Source organism: Microtus oregoni, unplaced genomic scaffold, assembly GCF_018167655.1.
Source record: "Microtus oregoni isolate MIOR12 unplaced genomic scaffold, Mior012 000010F_ref0000083, whole genome shotgun sequence".
Lineage (NCBI taxonomy): Eukaryota > Metazoa > Chordata > Mammalia > Rodentia > Cricetidae > Microtus > Microtus oregoni.
Genome location: NW_024543069.1, coordinates 13,862,501 through 13,885,258, shown reverse-complemented (window position 1 = coordinate 13,885,258; position 22,758 = coordinate 13,862,501). Strand labels below are relative to the sequence as shown.

The following is a 22,758-nucleotide window of genomic DNA, read 5'->3' as shown; positions in this document are numbered from 1 at the left end:
CATGTGAACTCATACAACCTTTTACTTCACAAATGTAGATTTCCCATCTTTTTGAAATAGTTTAAATTATTATGCCACATGAACAGTTTTGTGAAAATACACAATTACATCATCATTTTAATGGTTGTATAAGTCTCTGTTTTATTGATATTAATATCTTACTTCCCAGCATTAGATATTTGGTTTGTTTTTATTTTGGAAAATTAAATACAACAAGGTTATTGTCTTGTGACTATATCATTGAACTAAACTTAGAAAAGTAGAACTTTGTCAGGTCAAAGGTTTTAAGGATCATTAAAATTTTTTTAAAAAATGAAAAATATAAGTATAAATATTTCATGCTCTATATAAATAAATTATAAATTTAAACAAAAGAATTTTGTTATATTTCTCCAGTTACCCTCTAGGAAATGTTATTTCTGCTCTAGTAGCAGTGTGTGAGAGACTTGAGTTCTTGAACCATTGCATGCAGCAGAACCATCTTTTTTTCCTTATTATGTACAAAATGACATTCAGTTTGCATTTTCAGACATTTTCTGTACACTATACTATTTGTTTATATGTTAGTTGTCTTGTGATTTTTTTCTTGTGAATACGGGTAGAAACACAAATCGCAAATGACCGGGCTCAGCACATGCAGCGTGCGTGAGTACTATTAGTGGTTGTTCTTTTTACTTAAACCCATGATCTGTTTGAAACCTTCTCCCCAATCTAAGTGCCAAATACAGAGCAGAAGAATACAGCAAAATTTTACTTCATTATCAACAATATTTTTTCCCAACTTGACAGCAATAAAATTTACCTTCATTACAATTCAGGCAGCCCGAATTCAAATCTTCCTTTTTCTGTCTGAAATGTGTACTGTATGACCTGTTTCATCTCTCTAAGCTTAATTTATCTCACATATAAAAAGAATTAACTATATTTTTATAATAGACCTTTAAGGTTTCAAATAACTATGTTCTTGGCAAATATGTTTTGTTTGCTCAGTCACTCAGACAAGTAGTATGCAAAGACTTAGAACAAAACAAAATAAAAACCAGCAGTTAGGGCCAGCGACATGGCTTTATGGGTAAAGTGTTTGCCGGCTATGCAGGCTTGAGAACGGGAGTTTGGATCCTCACCTTCGAGGTACACAGAGCTGTCACCAGCTCTGTGAGGGTGGAGAATCCTCCAGGCAGGTTGGTAAGACAGACTAGCCATATGGGTGGTTGACTCAATAATGAGGGCAGAGAGCATTCAAGAAAGACACACAACATCACTCTCAAGCCTTCATGTGCACATTTATCATCCACACACAGGTGGGGGTCCACACATATCTGAACACACATACAAGTGTGCATTCCCACTGTACTCACAAACACATGTAAAAATGTTAATTAATTCAACTTGAGCTAGAATGTTGAATTCTAAGCTTGAATTCAATTCTGTCCTGAAGTTTACCAATCTGCTTAAATGGGGGAACAACATATGGAAGAAAATAGCATCTAAAGAATTTAATGACTGAATAACTGACTGATGATGACCCTTGAATTGTTGAGATTTTTGAAATATACAAGTATTGCATGTTGTATCAGTTCTATCAGGTGATGATGACAGTTTTTACTCTATCTCGAGACTATTAACACAAATCATACAATATGGCAGGTAGTGCTTTTATGATATTGTTGGGACATAATTCTCTATAGTATGCTTTTCTGAAGTAGAAATTAGATTTAAATGATAGTTATATAAATATAACAAATGAATATACCTTATTTATGGTTAAGTAATATGGATACTGATTTATTTCTTTCTGAAATTGCTTATACCTGATCCTCAATTTGTAAATTATTTGTGAAAATTAAGATTAATTTTTTATTTTTATTTTTATTTTTTTTATTTTTTTTTTTTTTTGGATTTTCGAGACAGGGTTTCTCTGTAGCTTTTGGTTCCTGTCCTGGAACTAGCTCTTGTAGACCAGGCTGGCCTCGAACTCACAGAGATCCGCCTGCCTCTGCCTCCCGAGTGCTGGGATTAAAGGCGTGCGCCACCACCGCCCGGCTAAGATTAATTTTTTAAACATCAGTTTTATTATTAATAAGAATTTGAATTATCAAATGTTCAACAATAAGAAATAAACTAGCATGTTGCAAATCTGCAAGCAGAATGGCATATAAACATTTAAAATGTTATATGTAGGTATAGTTTTTGATAGCTAAACTGTTTGCAGTATATAATTAACTAATAACATTTAATCTACGTAATTATGTCTGGTGATCTCATTTGTAAGGAAAATAATTGTATTTACGCATTGTGTAAAAATGTCTAGAAAAGCTATAACATACTGAAGCTATTATCACTGCTGGTGATATTCAGGTGCCTTTTATTTTATCCTTAATTAGAACCAGATGTGATTTGAATTTCTCTGCAATAAGCATTTATTGTTTGTAAGGTCACTTGTAGCCCATATGGTACTTTTGAGCATTTTTAGGATAGCCTTTTGTTTGCCGTCCCACAACAAAGTACACTTACTGGGTAAGAATAAAAGCTTTTAACTTCTTCATGGTTTCTAGGCTTTTTTTTTTCTCCCACAATGAACAATACATGGAACCATACATCATGAGCCTAGAAACTTACATAATAAAATTATTTTGAATTAAAGAGTTGAGTTTATATTACCTTTAATGTACCCTTTCTGGGCAAATCACTTTCCATTCTACACCTTTTGTCCTGCTACACCTTGGTGCTCACATGCCTGTTAAGCCCCTTTTATTTACTTGGTCTACCCAAATATGATCAGTCCTTCAGGGTCCAACCACCATCACCCTTTTTTTTTCAACCTTTCGTAGATGCTCTAATGTGTGTGATGAGTTCTTCTCTTTTGAACTAGATCAAGGACATTGGCTGAGCCAGTGATGTGGTGGCAAATGGATTGCCATCTCACCTGCTAATTCCAGGTGACTGGCTATGACTCTCTTTTTGAGAAAGATATTGAGTTGTAGCATAGCTTTGCTCAGGGGAAGGAGGGCTGATTTTGATGAGGAATGTTCGTCTGTCTGTAGAGCTCATGTACCATATATTTTCTGGCCTGGATTGAACATTGAAGGCCATATCTTTGGTTTGGCAGCGCATTTTTAAGTGTCTAAGATGTTGATACTATGTCTCAATATTCCTGCTGTTTTTATGCTATGATTATTATAATTCAATAAGCAAACCTTCTGTGCTATGCTTCCCCTCACCCTCACCCCTCCCCACGCCCCACAATCCAGGGTGCTTTGGGTTCCAAGTCTCTTGGGTTTGAAGAACTTTTTAAAATTGAATATTTTGGAGCAAATCTAAAGACAAATTCTCTTCCTTTCCCATTGACCATGTAATCTAGAGTATGACTTAAATAGTTGGCTCTCTTCTCTTTTCCCATGGACCTTTGTGCACTCCTGAACCTGTCTACATGGCAGACTTTAATTAGCTCAATTACCCATGCCAGCTTAAAGGCTCACCCTCCCATTGGAGTAAGCTCATGTTTGTCATCACAATGTGATGTTATCATGTTTAATTTCATCTTGTCTTGGCATTGCGGATACTCAAGGATGAGTGTCTTTAAGATAGATATTAGGATGAGATTTAAAATTTAACAACCATGACATACTTACCTATGCAAATGATACATGAGTTCTAGGGTTTAGCTTAAGGCAAATAATAATCAATCAGACAGAAACAACATGTAAACATAAATACTTGAACATCACCATTTTAATTGTAGTCTGAATATACACAAAGGGCCACTAACTTTCAGAACACTCTCATGCCGAGAAGAAAGTGCTGAGAGTGCTAAGCAAGCTTATTAAGAAGAAGCTAAGAATTCTTGAAATAATATTTTGGACTGTAATCATGTTACTGGGTATTTTTAGATCATGGTATAAAAGTGTGCTATTGCAGGTCTGCATAGCATTCTTAGTGGATTTATAGCCAGTGTAGTTTCTGTTTATTTCATGTTTAAACTAAGAATGGCTTTAACTTGTTGACATTAAGCAGAGATAGATTTCAAGATGATTAATGAGCTAAAACTTACATAAAGATATTTCTTATTGAGAAAATGATATACCTCTGGTTAGTTTGTCATATTGTCAGTAGTATTTAGTCAATGACTTGTACATTATTGTATGAGGATTATCTTCTTCATCTGAGATTTGAATGTAAGGTTTGAAACTGAGTTGAGATGTGATTTTGCAAACGTAATCCATTTCTTAAGTTATAGAGCTGAAAACGGAAGGTTTTTCTTAGATTTTCATATTTTCAAATTTTTAATTAATTAGATTAGGTACATAATAGAATCTGATATGTATAAATCATTGTTCCAGATAAAAATCTAGATTTTTAATTTGTGTGTTTTATAAGCATTTATAAACTTTGACTGTTATCATGTATGGAAAAAACAAAAAACCAACTCATGCAGTTGGGCTTTATAAAAGAGAAAACACAAAGTAAACTCTGATCCTAGCTCTTTCATCTGTAGAAAGGTCTGCATTGACGGTTTAAAATTGGATAGTGTAATTAGTTTATGACAAAAGCCTAATGTAAAATTTTATTGAATTTCTTTCATTTTTCAAAATTACCAAGTGAAATGCCCATCTTATGTAGAATAATATGTTACTGATAAAAGTCTATTTTCTGTTTTATTCATTAAGAACTTGTCAATGAAATGATGATAATGTTGCTATTAGTTTTATGTGGTATGTTTTATTGGTGTTTTATAATGAAATAATGTAATCTTAGCTTGTTTTCTGCAAAAGTTTTACATATACTTATTTTTTTTAGTTTCCACATATTAATGGTTACCTTTTTTTGAAGGCCTTTTAATTAAATTTCATTTAAAATGTTACATTTATAGTAGATCAGTAACAAATTTTGGATTGAATAATAGAATATAATTAGAATAATATTTACTTGAAACAAGCAGTTATTTTTTAATATTTAATATATAATAAATATTTTGTTAATTACAAAATATTGAGAATTAAAGAGATATTATTAGAAGGAAGAACATTTTAAACTATACACCATTAATTGTTGTGTTTTAATCTCTCTCCTGTAGACCATTACATTCTTAATAGTAACTTCTTTGGTTGTTATTATACTCAATACAGAGAAAGAGGGTGGGGGAAAGAAGGGTGGGAGACAGACAGACAGACAGACAGACAGATAGAGATAGAGAGAGAATTGATCCCTTTCTTGTAAGACTAGATTTTAGAGGAGCAGGAATAAAATAATCCTCAGGCATTGTTTAGGTATTTCTTATGGAGAAACAGGCTGTATTATAGGAAATAGCTGAACTTGTTTCTCTTAGCAAAATAATTACATTCCTTTGCAACAAAAGTAAAGTAACACTTTCCTTTTATTACCATGCATTTCTTGCGTGTCATGGCGTCTGTTTGTGTGATTGCGACAATAGGTGCACGTGGTTCACATGTGTACCCTGGCCTCTCAGGCTCGGTCTGACCATGCCTTCCTCCCAGTGCTGAGCTACTGCACTTCCTGCTCTAGAGCCCTGTTCTACAAACATTACTATCTGTGCTGCCTCAACTACAAATTGGATGAACAACTCGTGACACTTTTTCAATATTATTACATTAAACCAAGTGGATTTTGATTGATAACCTAATATTCAACTAATGCAGAGCATCAATCATGGCAAGTATATTAATTATTTAATATTGCAGTCTAATTCAGAAATCGATGTGCTGCATGAGGGGAAGGGAAACTCATGGTTCCCAGAAGATTTAAGACAGGGAATGATTAAAAAAAAAAAAAAAAAAAAGACCTGCTGTACTCCTGTGTGTTAGTTCGATACAAATCTTTATTCATTTGCCAATAATCTCTTCCCATTTTCCACTTCAGGACCATTTTATCAGTTTTGAGACCTATAATTGAATTAAGTCTGCTTTCAGCACAGGGCAAAAGGAGTTGCACAAATATTGATGAAGTCATGACAGGGACAACCCAAGAGACAGACCACTAAGAGGACAGGTTTGCTACCATTTGTGGAAGATCCTTTTATCAGTGTTTTGGAGCTTGTGTCTCTATTTAAAAAAGAAAATCATTAAGGCTTCTGTAATGATTTCTAAGTCTTTTGTACTAAATGCCACCTGCTGCCAAATAATTTCTCTAGCACCTTAGTTTAGGATGGACTTTCGTATGTATTATATTACATATTCTTCAAAAACAGCATATGCATTAGGCAAGTCTTAGTTATATTTATGTTGTGGCGTTAATTTTCCTCAAGCGCCCATTTGTAGCTTCTATGGAGTTGGGTAATCACTAAGCTTGTGTGGGTATTTTGTAATAGAAATTAAATTCAGATTTAGATATTTTGCTTCTAGAACCAGGATAATATTTATTGTCTTATTAATAAATAAAACACCCCCCTCAAAGCCACTCACGTTGCTTTTTCTCTGTTGTTTTGAGGGGTGCTTAATATGTAAATCTGGAGGAGACTGGGAATGTAAATATATTTGCTGTTAAAGTTTTTGTTGAGGCGTCTGATTATTTTTAAATACATTTTGGGAAACGCTTCTGGGTTATTTTGTCTTTTTGATTTGTGTTCATCATGTTAATTATTTCAGAAATTTGTTATTCCTTTGTTTTGTTTTGTTTTTGTTTTTCAAGGCAGGGTTTCTCTGTAGCTTTGGACCCTTTCTTGGAACTAGCTCTTATAGCCCAGTCTGGCCTTGAACTCACAGAGATCCCCCCCCCCCCCCACCTCTGCCTCTGAGTGCTGGGATTAAAGGCAAGGCGTGTGCCACCCCGCCCTGCTTTCTTATTCCTATTACAGAAGAATCTTCTTCCCTAGCATTTTAGTGTGGGTTAATCTGAGAGCTGGAGTGGTAAGACTGTACTGTTCTTCAACAACACTATTCTTAAAAAAGCAAAACAACCACTCACTCCACACATGCTCACACGTGCACACATACCCTTTCCCACCCCTGTCTCTTCATGCTGCTTTCTAGCCAGGATAACCCCTCACAGTGAAAACCCCTTGCTCTTTGTGGCTTGGTGATAGATGGGGTTTGTGCTGGCAGGTTCTACGTCAGCTTCACACAGCTTGAGTCCCTTGAGAAGATGGAACCCTAATTGAGAAAATGCCCCCACCTGATTGGCTTGTGGACATTCCTGTGGTGAATTTTCTTAATCAGTGATTGAAACATAGCTTGGGACTTCTAAAAGTTTGTTTTTCATCCTGTTGTTAGTAAAATGAGAATTGGGGGAGACTGAAAGAAAGGAGCAGTCTCTCTCTCTCTCTCTCTCTCTCTCTCTCTCTCTCTCTCTCTGTGTGTGTGTGTGTGTGTGTGTGTGTGTCTAATAATTGTGTGTTGAACTTGGCTATTGCTGTCTCTTTCCATGTTGTGTAGCTTTGGTAAGATACACATATTAAGAAAACTTCTACCTTAGAAAGATTGCAGTTTATTATGGAAGCTGCATTGACACCGAACAAGGCAGGAGCCATTGAGATTCCATGGGAAACTGGTGCAGTGATTGGGTGAGAAAAGAGGAGAGTCTCAAGCAAGAAACAGAAAAACCTATGTCGGTGAACTGGGCGGTGGTGGTGCACGCCTTTACTCCCAGAACTCAGGAGACAGAGACAGGTGGATCTCCATGAGTTGGAGGCCAACCTGGTCTACCAAGATAGTTCCAGGAAAGGCTCCAAAGCAACAGAGAAATCCCGTCTCGGGAAGAAAAAAAAGTACTTAGGTGGTAATAATTAAGGCTATTGAATAACAAAAGACTCTGGTAGATTATGTTTGCTTGTGTTTGGTAGTGATCAAAGAGATGTGCCAATGACACTATCTAGTTTTCTGTCAGATGTGCCACTCAAAACACATATTAAAATGTATTATTTTGCAGCCAGACATGGTATCACTTGTCTTTAATCCCAGTACTCAGGTGGAAGAGACAGGCGGGTCTCTGTGAGTTTGAGGCCAGCATGATTTACAGAGTAAGTCCCAGAAAACGTTGCTATCTCTGTTTTACTACACTATAATTGCAGAGCATCTTGACTTTAATCCTTTAGACTACACTGCTTGAAAATCCACTCATGGCTTCTAACCTCCATTCTTAATGCCCAATGCAACATGCTAAGAGGAGATGAGCTTCTCTGCTGCCTGGACCTGTCGCTAGCTGTTCTCTTCTGCTGCTTCGCAAAACTATACATTCCATGTAGACATGTAAGGGCCAGTGAAACTCTTCATCTAATCTCTGATGTCAGCATAATCCTAAGAGGCAAGAAATAATTACTGCAAGGTATGAGCAGAGACTATAATTATTTCAAATTGTATTATAAATCCAAATGTGTGTAGTTGAACTGGAATGCAAAGAAATCTTTCTTTTCACAAAGGCATTCTCTAGTTATTTGTGTAACTCAGAATTTAAACTGCCTATCGAAGGCCAAGACTCTCTTTTATGTGATGTAGGCACTTGCAGTTATGTGTGCATAATCCCTTACACAGACTCACACGTATACAACATTTAGATTTATTTTATTTTTAATTATGTTTGTATATTTGGGGTATATGCATGCGAGTTCAGGTGCCCATGGAGGTCAGAGGAGACTATTGGATTCCCTGGAATTGGATTTACAGGCAATTGTGAGCCAGTTGGTGTGGTTGCTGGGAAGCAACCTAGGATCCTTTCCAAGACCAGTACATATTCTTCTGAGCAGCCTCTCCAACCTAAAACAAATAGTTAAAAGATTGGTCAGACCTGTAATCATGCTGAAAGTAAAATACTGCTTGATCATAGTAGGAAATTTAAAGTTCACTTATCATTAATAAACTGATATACATTGCAGTCTTCTAGGAAATCCACTGAGGGGCTGGCTCAGCAGTTAAGAGTACTTACTCGGTATTGTAGAGGACCCAAGTGGCTTAAGTGTCTGTGGATTCTGACTCTCTTCTGGTCTCTGTGAGGTACTGCATGCATGTGTACGTATAGTCATGCAGCATTTCCATGCACTTAAGACATAGGGCCAGAGGCCTCTGAGCTGGAACTTAACTGAATGCTTCTTGCCTGTGCAGCAGAAGATGCCAGGCAAGTGGCCAAGGGGGTCAAACAGCCTGCAATACTACTCAGCTATGATGCCTGCGAACCTCAACAACCACACTCGAAATATTTGTCCTTATACCCACAGATAACTGTTGTTCTCACTACTCATCAGAGGAACTTCTTTTTACAACTGGCAGACACCATTGTAGAAACCACAGCCAATCAACACAAAGAGCCCAGTCTCAGTAGATGCTTCTACAAAACTATGTGTACACCTAAAGCCCAGGGAACATTGCAGAAGAAACCGTGGGAATATTGTAGGAGTCAGAGGATCAAGGAGTTTGCTGTGAGACTGTGTCTTGTAGTAATGTCAGAAGCTATGCCTATAAAGCCTTACCAACATGAATATCTAAACATGGGCTACACAAAGACAATGACAGGCATGCCAAAATGGGGGGGAGGGGAGACCATGAGGCTTTAGCTCTACACAAGAACTATAGACAAATTAAGGACTGCTGAAAGTAGGGGAAATAGTCTTCCCCAGGGAAGAGCACAACTAATTGGTTATCCAATACCAAATGGTCGGCCCTGAAAACACACATACAAGCAACATAATGACCAATCAGGTTATATTTAGTTATATAAGTGAAGGCATTGATATACATATAAGAATGTAAAACAATTAATGAAAAAAGAGGTAATAAATTTGAGAAAGAGGGTTGTATGGATGGTTAGACAGAGGAAAAGAAAGGAAAGGAGGAAATAATGTAATTATAAAAATTGAAAAATAAAAGAAATAATATTTTTTTTTTAAAGTAAACCTTTAGGGGCTGGAGAGATGGCTCAGAGGGTAAGAGCACTGGCTGTTCTTCCAGAGGTCCCAAGTTCAATTCCCAGCAACCACATGGTGGCTCACAACCTTCTGTAATGAGACTTGGTGCCTTCCTTGCTTAATAAATTATTGTATGTTTAATAAATAAAGAAATATTTTTTAAAAAGTAAACCTTTAAAAAAATCCACATATTTGCCATACTTCAACTGATGTCTAAATTATCTTTGCAACTGTATAAATATTTAATTTTAGTTCTACTAGGAGTTTCTTTTATAGTCAAAACAAGATATTATGTACATCCTGTCTGATTTTTATGGATATTTTCTCAATATAATAATTATAGATCTTGATTTATAGTGAAACTAAGTAGCCTTCAAAAATTATTTATGAATGTTTTTGTTATTTAACCAAGTTCTCTGAAGTGTACAGTTATAGAGTATATATGGTAGATAGACTTTGTGGTTGAACATTTTCTTAAGTTTAAAAAGTTAATGTAAATAGACATTATATGAATAGTAAAGAATGTTCTTGACATTTTTTGTTGTTCTCCTTTGACAGAAAAATATAAAACGTTTTTTTTCTGTTACTCAAACCTTTTAAAGGTAATACTAATTTGAAAAAATTGTTTTCTGTTGGTATTTTCTTCTTTAAAAATAATGTCATTATGAACTTTAGTAAGATAAATGAAAATTTCCAAGGTTTTATAAAGCATTTTCAAGTAAACATAAATTAGAGCAGACAAGGGTTTAGTAGCTATTTAGAACTTTTCTTCTTCTTTTTTCTTTTAGGGAATCTGGAAACATCAAAGCTGGATTAGAACATCTGGTAAGCCCTAAATTCCTCTTGAACATTTGCATCGTCTTTGATATCTGCATCCTAAATGAACACTTTTGCATGAGTTTTGAATGCCTTGTAGTGAAAGTCAACCAGTTCCCAAAGGCTCAGCCTACTGGTCTATGTGAAGGCACTTACCTTTTCATTTATCTTACCATTTCGAGGGAATTAAATTTTTTTAAATTAGTTTTTTTTGATGTAAAGATGAAATAAAATGAATGACAGTCCTTGGATTGATGATTGCTTTAATTAGAAGCAAAAATAGGTGTAGAATTTTTGGCATATCTTGATCTGACACAAACAAGCACATGTTTTAAGAAAAACACAATCAAACATTGCTTGTATAAATGTGTATGTTCCAGCAATTTAACAGCTTTGAAAGAAATGCACAGCTTTGTTTTTCCTAATGTCTTTCTTTATGAATAATGCATTGGCTTAAACTATATTTGGTTTTAGTGTATAAAATAATTGCGATGCACAATTTTGTTTTGAGCAAGCATTTTTAAAGAACAAATGAAATTTAAACTGATTTAGCATTAAAATCTGTCCACTGAATTAAAAAGTTGGAAGGGTCCTTTATAGCAGTTCACTGGGTTGACTGGATAAAGTGTTCACTATAGCATTAAGTAGTTCGTTTAAACAGAGCCTTATAGACTCATGCTCTGGTTTCTGGTCAGATCCAAATGTTGAATAATTAATGGTAGTGATCTTTTGTAAATACAGTCTGAGTACTTTTAAACTTGAGAAGCTTCATTCATATATCATACTCTAGTTTTGTTAACTATTAGTGTACTTTTGTTCTGCTTCCACAAAAGGAAAACAGTGGCAAGAGGCAGCTTCATGTCTACACTCACTTTTGCTCATTGCCAATTTTGTGGGTGTGTATAATGCATTTTGGTTACTCCCCCCTCACCTGGCAGCTTCATTTTTACTTACAGAAATTTCAGAGTTAGAAAATTTTCTTTAACAACTGAAGGAACTCAAAAAACCCTAGATCTTTCAAAACATTCCTTAAAAAAAAACCTAATTCTTGAAAAACTATGTACATAATTAGAAAAGGTTAGCAGTGTTGGAAATAAGTAAATAACATTATGATTGTCATCTTTGAAAAGTATCCCCAAGCTTCTCTTTATCACTTAATAATTACATAAGTAATTTAGGATATAACATCAGAATAAAATGTTAATTGAAACATCATCCTCCTATATCAATTGGTAGTTTATATCGAAGGATATTTGATACTCTACTATCAAATGAACTTTGGTAATTCCCTTTTAATTTGTTATTTAGTTGAATGTTTTAGGCCTGTGGATCACTCAGTAGATACCACAGGTCCTGTCACCCAAGCCAGACCCCACAGACCCATTTAATGGAAGGAGAGAGCAGACTCCCACATGTTGAAAGAAGTTTCTGTCCCACCTGGTTCCACAGTCGTTCATTCACAAAGAAATACAGAGAGCTCTCTATTAGTTATAAACTGGCTGGCCTAGTACCACAGGCTTTCTTATTAACTCTTACATCTTATATTAACCCATAATTCTTGTCTGTGTTAACCACATGGATTGGTACCTTTTATCAATGAAGTATTCTTATCTTGCTTTCTCTGTGACTGGGTGACAACTGCAGACTGATTCTTTCCCTCTTCCCCAAATTTTCCTGTTCTGGTTGCCCCACCTCTACTTTCTGTGTGGCTACTAACAGCATTTTATTAAACCAATACAAGTGACAAATCTTTAAAGGTACAAGACCATTGTCTCACAGCACCTAAATGTTTCTTTTTGTTAAAAATAAATCATTATAATAAATAAATCTCTGTATTTAATCTTTTATGTCCCTCAGAAAATAATAAATTGAATTTTTAAAGTTTAAACTGTTTTTCCTATTCTTACTGGCAGGGTCTGTGTTTTAGTGTGTGTGCTGAGGCAAACATGTGGAGGTCAGAGGACAGCTTGTCTAGAATTGTGTCTCCTTTCCACTTGCATGTGCTTTTGGGCATTCCCTCAGGTGGTCAGACTGTGCAGCAAGCTCTTTTACTCACGGGCCTGTGTTTATGACTTCTTTATCCTTAGGAATTATCAATTCATATTGCAAAAGTTGATAGATTGGAGTTTGATAGATATAAAATTCATATTTGATATATAAATATTTGTCAAGGTATTTTTTGAGAGGGATGTTTATGTAGTTTTGAATTCAGGGTCTTTCTGTATCTTTTTCCTGAATGACAAGAACTACCAACAAGAATGGGAAGATGTGCAGGTGCACATGCACACATGAACACATACACAAATACACATGCACACCCACACAGTTTTTTTTTTAAAAAAAAAAGCATAGTCATACAATACCTTCAATTCAAATCCAAGCCCCAGAGTCCTTCATTATCATGTCCCATATTGAACTTGTTTTTCTGTGTCAAAATTGAGCTCTACATTTTTCTCTGCTCCCCTTCCTTCCTCTTTTCTCCCCTTCCTTCCTCTCTTCCCCCCTTCAGCTTGCTCCAATGGTTCCCATGCTCCCAATTTACTCAGGAAATCTTTTCTTTTTCTACTTCCCATGTAGATTATATCTATATATGTCTCTCTTGGAGTCCTCATTGTTGTCTGGGTTTTCTGGGATTGTGATTTATAGGCTGGATTTCTTTGTTTATGTTTAAGAAACACTTATGAGTGAGTACATTTGATAATTGTCTTTCTGGGTCTGGGTTACCTTATTCAATATGATGTTTTCTATCTCCGTCCATTTGCCTGCAGATTTCAAGGTCTCATTTTTGTTTTCCACTGTGTAGTACTCCATTGTGTCAATGTGCCACATTTTCCTTATCCATTCTTCAGTCAAGGGGCATTTAGGTTGTTTCCAGGTTCTGGCTATGACAAACAATGCTGCTATGAACATAGTTGAGCACATGTCCTTGTGGTACGATTGAGCATCCTTTGGATATATACCCAAAAGTCATATTACTGGGTCTTGACAAAGATTGTTTCCTAATTTTCTGAGAAATCTCCATACTGATATTCAAAAGGGCTGAATGTTCAACATCCTTAGCCTTCAGAGAAATGCAAATCAAAACAACTCTGAGATTCCATCTTACACCTGTAAGAATGTCCAAGATCAAAAACACTGATGACAACTTATGCTAAAGAGGTTGTGGGGTAAAGAGAACCCTGATTCTTAACATCACTGTGTCTACTCATGTTCTGAATTATATGCATATACAGTAGTTTCAGAATTATTGAAAAACAAAACTGCTAAAGATAATTTGGTATTTGTGTTCAGTTTTCTGTCATTGAGTATAGTGATATTATTCATTTGGACTATAGTTGGACTCATTTGTGTTTTTTGCATCTGGCTTAAATGCTTTTGTCTGTTCTTGTTGGTTTTATCATAAATTTGAATATGTATGATAGGAACTTACTTGCAGAGGTCAGAATCATATAGTAGTATTCTCAGAGATGTGTCATTCCCTTCCTCTCTAGTCCCTTCTCTACCCATTCTTAGTCAGTTTTATCGACTTCTAGTTTATCCTTCCAGTATATATTAAAACAAAGCATGTTTGCATATAAATGGATACCCGTTTTGTTTCTTTCTTTTTCCCTCCCTCCATCCCTCTTTCCAGATGCTCTCCTTCTCCCCCTCTGTCTCAGGACAATTTGCTGAATAGTAGAGCCCTTCAAACATTAAGGAAGACTGAGAGGTAAGGTTCAGAAAAACACCAACAGCCTTCCCTCAGATCATTCACAGAAATGAGCAAACCCAAACTATAGAAGACTCAGATTCTTATGTAATTGCTACAAATAAATGTACATCAAGCAATCATTTCATCGTAACCTCCTCTTAATCATAAGAAAAGAGAATTTATGTAGCATAGTAAAGATATGCAAAACTTAATGAAACACAATTCTTTTAAATTTCTCAAACTTACTTTTAAAGAATTCAAAAGCATTTGAAATGATTAAACGACCTAAAATAAATAAACCTCTTTTATTGCAAATTGTTTCTAGTATCAACATAATCCCCATTTGTAATACATAAAAATAGCATCTTTTTGAACAAGAATTTTTGTTTGTTAAAACTAGACATTCTAAAAGGCTGGGTTTATTTTAAATAAATCTTCAAGTACCAATATTTAGTTACAATGAATACTACTTTGGGTTACATTTTTCAAAACTCTTAGCTGCTAAATGTTGAAATTATAATACATTCAAAAATAAAATACCCACATAAGCCTAACTTTCATAAGAAGCTTTCTTAAATCAAAAATTGGAAAAGCATTAAGCAAGAAATGGTAGTATGTCATCTTACTCAAACCTTTGATTGGATATCGTCTCAGAGAGCCCAGATTCTCCCCCTGCTGTTCCCCTTTGTTAAGATACATCAGGGGTGGAGATGCAGCTTACTGGAAGATCCCTTGCCTAGCATTTTCATGTCTGTCAGCTCCTCCCCTATTCTTTTTTATTGGCTTTATTTTTTTTCTCATACGATGTATTTGATCAAATTTGTTCTACTCTCCCAATTCCTCCCAGATCTTCTCAACCTTCCTATCCACCAAACTTCGTTCTTTCTTTCTCGCTCTCAAAAAAATAGTCAAAACAACAAAGAAAGATAACAGAAAGTAAAATAGCAAACAAAACTAAAAGTATGCATAAAAAAAAGTATAGAGTTGTATTGATCCACTGCTCCTTAGTGTGGGGCCTCCCCCACAGTGTGCAGACATACCCAGTGCCACTGAGCTGAAGAAAACTGATCTCCCTCTCTCAGAAGGTGCTCATTTCAAATAGCCTCTTGTTACAGCTGGATCCTCAGTTCACTTGAGCAATCTGAAAGAATTTCAGTTAGAGGAAAAGTAATCTTGCAGTAGACTTTAGCTGAGAAGGAAGAAAATCTAGGTACACTGCTGGAAAGTCATATGGGAAAGTCAAAGGTTAAGATTGCAAAGACTCCTTCTTCCTCCAGGAATGCTGCATCGTTCATAGAATATTAGAACTAGTTCATAGAATACAGACACTGGAATGCACTGCTTCTATGTCCAGACTCTGAGCTGCACTGGCACACCCGAGTCTCCTGAAGAAGCTCACTTGTTACATGTTTCCATGATATTATCTCGGGCAGATGCAGAGGTGGCTCTCCTTTTGTATTCACTTGCCTTGTTCAAGCCTGATGACTTGAGTTCAATCCCAGGAGCCCCTGTAACGGTGGGTGGAGGAGAGAACCAAGTCCACAGAGACCTCCACATGTGCAGTGACATGTCCGCATACACACTAAATAATAATGAATACTATTTCATTTTTCCAAATTAAATAAGATTGATTTCATGTGTAATTTAAAAACTTAATAAAAAACTTTCAAGACCTGCCAATGAATCACCAAGTAAAATGACTTTAAAGGGAGGATTCAAGACCTTGTTACAAGGCCATCCTTCTTATGTTTTCTCTGATCAGACTTCCAAATGATAGTTGTATCTCTGACATGCTTTGATGTGAACAGTATCTTTACCTGTTCAGAGGCTGGGAGCATTGCTGTGGTGAACAGTTAAGAAACATGTTGCAAGATCTTGTGGTTTAGTCTAAAATATAGACTAAATTTTCCTTTTAAAAAGTCTTATAATGTGTAATATTTTGATAATCTCTCAGTAAATACTGATATAACCTCATGGGAACTAAGGAAGGTATGAAATAACTAATTATCTAAAACAATATTTGTACATTTTAAGAGAACATGGCACAACATCTTATAAAGACTAAAGAAGACAAAAGCATTTTTAAGCACAGTGTAAGTGGTATAATTGAAAGGATCAAGTATTTCAAACCTGCCCTTCCTAATTTTACCCATAGTGTATTCTAGGTGTGAAGAGTGTAGCTGGGCAGTAGTGTTTGTGTAGTAGACAGGAGGCCCCAGCTTGGATCCCTATTACCAAAAACAGAGAAACAAAACCCATCTCACTTGGTGTAGCTTTGACATTTTAGAAAAGTAAGAAAATTGTTTTCATAACCTTATGCTATCAGTTAACATAGCTGCTTGTTAAAAATAAACCCATTTGTTTCAAGGTAGAAAATTAATGTAGTATATAATAATGAAAACTGTTAAATGGGTAATTATAAAAATTCCCAGATAGCGGTGTGTGTGTGTGTGTGTGTGTGTGTGTGTGTGTGTGTATTCTTATTTAAGTCCACATTAACTTAGATACTAATATAATTCCTGGATCTAAATCATGGTTTCAGAATATTTAAAATATGGGAACAAAGAGTTCAGGGATAGAATGTGTTTATTCAAGAACTATGTGTGTTTAGTGAGCAGACACCAGAGTAAAAACATTTACTATCGGACAAGTGCTCAACACTCACAGATATAAATTACAGAGATCATAAAGAGTCTGATTACATTGTTTCCTTTTATTGAAAAGCAGCATATCTTCCTCCTGCTCTCCTGTTTTTTTCTGTTTGTCCCGGCAGTCACCCATAGTTACAGTATCAGCCCCCCCCCCCACTTACCTTCTTTATCTTTTATGCCTGCCACACGTTTTCATAAATGGTAGTAGAAGTGAGATTCCCCAGCCAGAGAAAATGCTTTATTACTAACAGCACACAGATACTCTGTGCATAATAGATTCCCCGGAACCTCCAGTTTCAGGGAGTGATGTCCTGTGCTCCCTGAGTTGTGTGACAGCTCAGGAACTCAAGGTATAAGAATTTTTAAGGAACTGCGAATTTTTGCTCACAAGAATGACAAGCTTGTTACTCTACTTTAGTAACAAAGCTGACTCTACACCCAGGGGTCCTCTATCAGTATCTTCCAAGACTGTTTAAGAATGTAAAGATAATTCAGAATAAAAGCTGCTGTAGAATACATCGAACTGCTATGGAGAACTGTCTTGTCTCTCTGATTTGTCTGACTTTGAAGTTGGGACAGAGTGTTTTAGTGCAGTGGGTATCTTTTCTCTCCCTTTGGCTCACTTCCTCAGCCTGCTGAGATGTGCCCTTATACCCCATTCACTCCTGTGAAACCAGAAATCCCCTTTATCCCCTCCCCGTTCTTCCTCTTGTATCCTCACAACTTGGCTAGAACATATATTATCTAGTGCTGCTCTTCCTGTGCTCGCATGTTGTTTTAGAAACAGTTCTGACCTTAAGTATATATATATATATTAGCTTCGGTTTGCTGTGAGCGCCCTGCTTTTCTCTTGTTTAGAAGAAATTCATGTTCTGGTGTAGTTCTCACAGAAGGCTCCTGACATCTTGCTTATTCCAAGCTATTTTTCTAGAGTCTTACCATTCGATTGATAATTTAGCTTTCTCTAAACTCCATTTTGCATTACATTAACTCTTAAGAATATGGTTCTATCAATACCTTGTTTTATACTTTTTTCTTGATGTCTCTTCTACCAGCCTTTTTTGTATAATTATTTTATTCATTTGTTTATTTTTGCCTTGAGATATTGTTGTTTTTCTTTGTTTTTTAAAGTCCTAGTTTGCTTAAATAAGCCTAAAAGTTCATTGTTTCCTTGTGAGTATAAACTAAACTTTGTCATGTGTGGATTTAAGTTTTATTATTTTGTGAAATTAATGTTTGGTATTATACTATTAACTACTGGCTCCGTTCCCTTGCTTTGCTCTCTCCAGGCACTCATTGTATGTGACTGTGTCTCTCTGTGTGTGCTCTGACCTCTTACTTGTCTTTGCCTTTAGTCACAATCATTTCTCATCTTACTCAATCTTTCATTGAATTTCCATTCAAATTTATTATTCTTTGTACATATTGTACTTCACTATTTCTGAAATCTTCCTTTTTGGTTTTTATATTTTAAATATTCATGTGAAGATTTCTTTAGGTATTTATCGAAGTATGCTTTGGGATTATTTTCTGGTACAAAATTTTTAAGCTATAAAATACTTTGATTTATGTTAGCTGTTTACTTCTTAAAGAAGCTTCATAGGGGAATTATTTTATGTATTCATTTTTAATTTCGACATTTTGTAGACATGCTTTCCAGATCAAGGATGGCCTTTCTGCAGCACAGTGATGGGCAGGCCCTTTATTAGATGGTAGTGGACAGAGGGAGGGGAGAAGGTGGTCAGCTGTCTCTGAACTGTAAAGAGCTGCTTACTGCTTTTCACTGCCCTAGATTCAGCTTCTGTAGTTTTTCTTGTAGAAGCCTTGCTCCCTCTGCTGCCTCTTCTGGTCCCACTCACTTCCAAGCCTCATCTTCTAAGATACATGTTTTCAGTATTTTGACCTTTCTGGTTGGACTTTCTTTCACCGTCCTCCAGCCCCAGAAATTAATTTGTGATTAGGGCTATGATTTAAATTTACTACTACTTTTAGTGATGAAAAGTAGCCTGAGGATATTTTTACTTCAGAAAGAGAAATTAATAATTTATAAATGAAAATTTTACAAACCACTTTTTAGAAAACTGTGGTGCTGTGTTCAAATACAGGGCCTTGCATGTGCTTGGCTCGTGCTGACAGGTACTCTGTCACTGAAGGGCAAGCGCAGCCGTTGATAGCCCTTGAGTCCTCAGTAATCATCCTGCAGGTATTCTGCTGGAGTCATCAGCAGAACTGAACATACAGTATCTCAAAGAACCCAGTAACCATACTAAGACACATACAGAAAATGAGTTAAAGTCTACTTTTAGTGTTTAGTTAGATCTTTTAATGACACTAAAGGAATAATGCATTTGTCTGATGAAGCAGAACAGAGATACAAGGCTTTCTAGTTCTGACTCAGGTTTGTCTTTTAGCGTCTCTCTGCAGACATAGAAGAGGCAGTGAACAGTGACAGTGTTGCCTCCGCCTTGTTTGGGAATTAATGATCTTCCAATGTTGTAGAGGGTTGACTCTAATAAGTTCTTGTCTTATTAAGTTGTTTTTTCTTCTAGTTTATAGTTTAAATTTCTATAGTGTATTATAAATCAGGCCCCCATTGAACCACTCAACTGAAGTATTTACTCTCCACAGAGTTTTTAATGTAGCCTCATAATTGTTGCTGATATGAACATGTATTTTTATTATATCTGTTATGGAAAGGTCCAGGTGGTAAAACTTGCCATTTGATTACAATATACACATTACTGTAATCTAGGCAAACTGAATATGGAATGATACCCATTCCTCTTGGTAGAGGGAAATACTAACAAACAGAACCATGTTGAAAAGTTGTCACTGTTTAAAAGGAAAGCGAGTATTTTTAGTTTTTGTTACTTAAAACAAGGCCTGATATACTAGTACACTGTAGTGGCCAATAAAGGTGTCTACAGGGTCTCTTGCTCTCTTTTCTGAGAAAACACCTAAACAGATGGACATGGGTTCCAGTCACCTGGGAATCATATTTAAGTGCAGATTCTGGTTTTCAGGGTCTAGAAATGGACCTGAGCTGATGCATTTCAGGAAATCTGAAGTGAAGCCAGTGTCGTTCTGAGAACCACTAGGAAAAAATATAAACCAAAAGGTTCAGTCTAGAATTGCAAGGAAACGTTTCTGGATCAGGTGAAGAATCTGAACTCAGGGTCTGCAGCTTATGAGTAGTGGGTAAACGGGTTCATAAACCTAGGGAGGTGGACATTCCACAGATATAGAGGGCAAAATATTCTCCTTACTCTGCAGGAACATTTCAGGGACTGATTTTCTTTGGTTTTTGTTTCTCCTTTACTGTGTATTGAATTGAATTATATTTTCAGGACTGTAGCTGCATGCTAGTACTAATAATATAGTATTCAACATAGGACAATTAAAATAATTGATAATAAATCTTTTGATGAAAGAATTAGAAGAATTTACAGCTTTAAGTGAGATTTGCTTTCTATTAATAGTTGAGTGGCCAAAGAACTCTGGAGCCATGCCTGTGGGTTTCATCTCCCCACAGAGGTCTCATTTGTGTTTCTTACATTGTATAACATTTGAAAGTGATGACCTACTTGTCTTTGTGGTCAAACAACACAGTCTGGCTGTTTTGAGTGTTTGAAAAGCAACTATCATTAATAGCTTGTTTAGTCCATCAGTGGTTTGTAAGACTATGCTGCTGCCTGCCAGCAATGTAGATAAGTCCACTGCTATTATATACTCATCAATAATGCTACCAAGTCCTAATGAAAGCCCTTCCCTCTATTTTAGGGTGTTTTACATAGAACTTATAAACCAAACTGCTGTATTTTAGTTCTCAGAATAACAATCGCCTTTAACACAAACATAATCATAGTCTATACATTGATATATTTTAGTATTAAGTTAACCTATCAAATGAACATGAAAACATGAAATTGATTTTCCACTATTCTGAAAAGTACCTTTCATAATTGAACAAATGAATTAGAAAATATAGCTACTTCAAATGTGCCAGCGCTATGTATACGTTGCTTAATGTCATATAGTGCTGGTTTAAAGTATTTATTGTCTCATCACTATTTACGGTTCTCAACCTGTGGGTCCCGACCCCTTTGAGGAAGAACAGTCCTTTCACAGGGTTAGCCTGAGTCCATCAGAAAACACAGATGTTTACATTATGGTTCATAACAGTAGCAAAATTAGAGTTATGAAGTCGCAATGAATATAATCTTATGGCTGGGGCCGCCACAGCAAGAGGAGCTGTGTTAAAGGGCCGCAGCCTTAGGAAGGCTGAGCGCCACTGCTTTCGGGGCTTCACTGATCTACCAGTGCTTCAGTTTTCTTCCCTAAGCCAGTATGTAGTGGATGCTTAGGAGAAAAATGCATATAGAAGTACATACTTTCCTCAAACTGTTATCATAAAATTAAACCACGTGATGTTTTCTTCACGGAAGACCTTCATTTTAACAGAAAAAGGGTCTTCACGAATGTTTGCAAATTAAAGCAATTCGACATGGATTCAGGGTTAATTTCATATTACTGGCATGATTTCTTAGACTGCTTGTAAGTCTTAAGCATGAGAAGCAGCACAAATTCTAGTCAGAAATACTGCCTTGCCTACTGGCTCATTTTGTGGATCTATTTTGATCAGTTGCAACTTTGTTGCATGTTAAAATAAACGATTAATAACTATTATCCAGTCTTCCAAGTAGTAGAACATAAGACCCTTTCTCTGTGCACCCCAGTCCTTTCTACTTGCCTGTTTCCTTTTTGAGGGAAAGTGTCTGGTGAAGAAATACTGTCATACCTGGACTTTGCCAAAACAAGAGGTTAAGCTGTGTTCAAGCTGTTACTAATAGGCTGAGTTCTTTGTTTGATACATACGATTTTTTCTTGACTTTTATGCACCCATGCTTGTTAAAGTTTTTAAAAGTAAGCCCTCCAAATGCTCTGGAGTAACTTCTGTTGCTATCCTCACAGATTTCAAAGTCAGCCTCCCTGAACCCACATGGTAACCAAATAACTTCTCATGTTTTCCGTGTTATAGTTCAGAACGCTGTAGGTGCCGCCTCTTTGCAGGGAATCCCAGGAGATACGCTGCTATTCACAGGCTTTCTTAGGTTCTGACTTATCTGTAGCAATAGAGAGAGAATACGCAATACAGGTAGCCCTCCCCACCCTGAGTCAAAGCGTTAGGAGTCGGAGTAGAAAGTGTCTATCCAGAACAGTACTTTTAGCCCTGTTCATTGTATCTGCCATCAGATCCCAGCTTTATCCATCACAGCCTGTGTATCTTGGATTTTAGGAAGACCACACCATAAGGATTAGAAGAATGGGATTTTATTTTGTGACCTCGGGGAAGCACGTAGCTGCTGATTCATTTTATTATTCATTTCCTTCTTTATATACTGGGATATCAAAATAGTGTGTGGATATTTATCAAAGCGTAAGGCTTTCTACTTTCTACAAGTATAGCACTGTCTACTTTCTACAAGTATAGCATTTTTATATATAGAGAGGAAGATATCATATGTAAAACTACCACAAACCCAATGTGGGCTGTGAGAAAAATACTACACTGTATGCTTAGAACCTCTCTCCTAAAGCCTTCATTGAGTATTTCTAAGTACCCTGTAATAATACATGATCCTTGTAACGGATGAAAAGTGATGTTGAAAAATGATTCTAGCATCTACCTGTCATCAGTCTGATGTTTATTAGCACCCATCCTCCTAACAGGCTCTCTGTGACAATATTTG

At 36.1% G+C, this 22,758-nt stretch overlaps 1 protein-coding gene across 1 annotated transcript in view; it reads left to right on the top strand.

Moving 5' to 3' along the window:
* Rsrc1 (arginine and serine rich coiled-coil 1) overlaps window positions 1–22,758 on the top strand; it is a 275,985-nt gene that overhangs the window by 121,945 nt on the left and 131,282 nt on the right. Inside the window, exon 5 of the mRNA XM_041659536.1 lies at window positions 10,639–10,675. Coding sequence (XP_041515470.1) covers window positions 10,639–10,675 — 37 coding nt within the window. The remainder of the gene's footprint in view (window positions 1–10,638; window positions 10,676–22,758) is intronic.